Source organism: Asparagus officinalis, unplaced genomic scaffold (assembly GCF_001876935.1).
Source record: "Asparagus officinalis unplaced genomic scaffold, Aspof.V1 AsparagusV1_Un1132, whole genome shotgun sequence".
Lineage (NCBI taxonomy): Eukaryota > Viridiplantae > Streptophyta > Magnoliopsida > Asparagales > Asparagaceae > Asparagus > Asparagus officinalis.
The window spans coordinates 11,304-14,526 of record NW_017973391.1 but is presented as its reverse complement, the minus strand read 5'-3'; the positions used below and the strand labels follow the sequence as shown (position 1 = coordinate 14,526).

Here is a 3,223-nt window from a genome sequence, read left to right as displayed (position 1 = left end):
ACCTTCAAGTCTTTCCAGGTCGTTGGCGGTGCCGTTCCCATGGCTTCAAGGATGTCCAATGTTAAATTGTTGTGGCAAGTTTCGAGGATGAATTCCTCGCTGACCGGGTCCCTGCAATTCATAGCTTTGTTCCGGAATCTCTTCACGAAGTTTTCAACCGTCTCGCCATTCTTCTGTTTTTCATCGAACAGCGTGCCGATCGAAACCTCGGTGTCATCATCAAAGAAATTGGTCAAGAACATGTCCTCCATGTCATCCCAGCCGTTGATACTTCCGGGCTTGAGACGGCGGTACCAGTCGAAGGCAGCTCCGCGAAGAGTGCCGACGAATGACCGCACCATGAGGGGCTCATTTCCGGAAATAATTCCTAAATGAGACTTGAAGTAGATTAAATGTTGGGTAGGGGAACCCTTTCCATCAAACGGCGTAAAGTTAATGAGATTAAACTTTGCCGGATATGGAATGGATTCCCACTCCCTCGGATATGGACACGGTATACCTGACCTTTTTACCTCTTGAGCATTCATCAATGCATTGATTTTGCTCTCCAAGTCTTTCATCTTTTTGTCTTCACTCGTTTCTATTTTCGAGTGGTTTTGGGGAGAGGTAATGTGGTCTTCTTTGGCATTATCATCTACCGGACCACTTCCGTTGTCGTTGTTGACAGGAGGAATAATGACATTATTCCCTTCCCGTTCATTCTCTTCTTGGTTCTGATGATTGGGTCGAGTGGGCTCCTCTTGATGAGTTGTCAAAGCTGCGAGTTGCTGATCGTGCATCTCCCTCATCCGCTGTAGGGTCATTTCCATCTCGAATTTGAAAGCTTCTTTCTGCCGAGTTAGGGCGTCTTCAAGCATTTTGTTCATTTGTTCGGCACTGATCATGAGTGATTCGTACGGCTGGCCCGCACTTGAAGCCGTGTCATCTGATGCGACGGCGGAGCAGGTATCTGAATCAGCATCTGATTCTTCTTCTTCCAGAGAGAGGCCCTTTGGTACTCTTTGGTAGCCCTTCCGGCCGCTGGTTCCGGGCCGCATCCGTGCTATACACCGGGATACCTCAGCGAGCTGTTCTATGCTGAAGTGTGGTGTTGATTCCCCTCGGCCGGTCATGTTGACCGACACTCTTGAATACTCGTCTTTTTGGCGGAGCAATTTCTTCTTGTGGAAATGCCTCGGCTTGGAGAGTCTCTCGAACACCGAGATTCTTCTTGGGGGACTGTTGCAGCGGCATTCCGACAGCACCGTCTTGATGATACTTGCACACGGGCATTGGGACTTCATATCCTGCACATATCTCTTTCGAGATTTACCCACACCCCCAGCTCTGTAGTACAACTCATCAGCTTGATAGCTGGAGCACCCTACAGAGTGTTGGTGGGTGTCCCTTAGTATAACACTCTCATCTTCAGATGAGTGTGCTTCCCCTTGGGAATGCAACACTTGGTTAGTTTTATCAAGAGTGGCCCGTTCAATCTTACGCTTTTGTGAGCGTATGAACTGAACGGGCTCTTTTAATTCGACTCGCAATCCGATGCGGTCGGTGATAGGGGCTTTCCCTTTGTTTTCTTTATTGGGGGGATTAAATCGACCCCCAGTCTGATTTGAAACTTGGGGACCTTTCAATGGTCCCAGTCGTTCTTTGACGGGTACTCTACCTCGATTCGCCGGTAAGGGACCGAGGTGACCTGTCAAAGGAACCTGGGATCTTGAATGATCCCCTTTCTTACTTGGCGCCGTTGAAGGTGCCGGGATAGTAGAAACATGACCTGATTTGGAGGAGCTTTGGGCGATGGTTTCACCCTTCTTTGCTGGAAGTGTTGGTTTCGATTTGGGAACCCACACCCGTTTGCTTGTGGTCGGCGCTTTGACCGCCGTTTCTTGCTGCATTTCTTCCGCCTTCTTTAGGAGGAGTCGGGCATGCGCAAGTAAAGCACGGCGCTTCTTGATTCGCTCCTCGAGCGTGGAGCGGTTCCTCTTGACACGGATCCACTCACTCGCTTCTGTTTTGGAGGGGAGGTTGATTGCTTGCCGTTGCTCTTGTCGCTGCCTTGACTTCAAGTCCTCTGCATAGCGCACTCCATCTTTTGACTCCCTGGCCTTGGCGAGTTGTTGAGCAAGGCGTTGACGACGCCTTTGGAGTGCCCTTTTGGACAGAATCGGAGTTGCATCATCCATCGCCTTTGAGGTTGATGGGAGAGCTGGATTTGCTGTCTTGACCATGCTGAGCAACATGGGGACGTTGCGTGGTGCAAAGGCAGCGGAGGGCTCTTGGTTCTTTGAGTTGGAAGTCCCACGAACGTTCTTGGAAGCGGATGTCTTCTTGCGCCGGTTCGGGGAGGCAGATCTGGAGGAGGAAGAGGAGAGGTATTCTTCGAACTTCTTCTGGTCGAACTCGTATTCGACCTCTTCATTCACCCGGATCTTGAAGGCCGGTTGCGTCACGACGATCTCGGGGGCGAGATCGTTGGCTCCCACTGTGGTCGCCAGCTTGTTTTCGGTAAAAGTCGCTGTTTTCATTGATATTCTCTTTTTGAGATCTGTTACAACTTCAAGCGTTACAACAGAATAAAATGAAAACAAAAGATATTACAACTTAAACGAAAATAAACACGAGGTCCCGGTTTGGTGCGGTCTCGCTTGCGTGGGTTGTTGGCCTGTGACGGGGATGTTGATATCCGTGGACCGCCGACTCTTCAAGATCTCTTTTCCGGTATAATCCGGCAGAGTTTCGTCTATCCGCGAAGGGATATAGAAACAGAACCCCGTCGATCCGCGTGAGATCTCAGAGGTGTAAAGCTTATGTCTCGGCTAAAACGAGGCACTAGCTCTCCTTTGTATCACCGCTAAGGGCAACACTAAGGGAAAAGAAGGGGGGTGAATGAAGGGCTGATGAAGAAATCCTTACTCCTCAATCCGGCAGGGCTTCGCCGCTCTCTTAGAAAACCCCGACTCCTTCCTCCGGCAGGGCTTCGCCGCTCCTCTCTGGAATTTCAGATCTCAAAGGCTAAAGCTCTAGATCTGAAATTTCTCTCCCAAAACCAAGGCCAAGAGAATGGAGGCCCTAGGGGCCTATTTATAGGAAAAGGAGAGGGGTAGGGGGCTGGTTGAGGACACCCCCTAGGGGGGTGTCTCGGCTCCAAAACCGAGACACCCCTTGGGGTGTCTCGGCCATGGCCGAGACACCCCCCATGGGGTGTCTCGGCCAAGGCCGAGACACCCCC

General features: G+C 50.8%; 1 protein-coding gene across 1 annotated transcript in view; it reads left to right on the top strand.

Annotated features, from left to right (window-relative positions):
- The first annotated feature begins 882 nt into the window (after positions 1–882).
- LOC109828354 overlaps positions 883–3,223 on the top strand; it is a 9,007-nt gene continuing 6,666 nt past the window's right edge. Inside the window, exon 1 of the mRNA XM_020395373.1 lies at positions 883–994. Coding sequence (XP_020250962.1) covers positions 883–994 — 112 coding nt within the window. The remainder of the gene's footprint in view (positions 995–3,223) is intronic.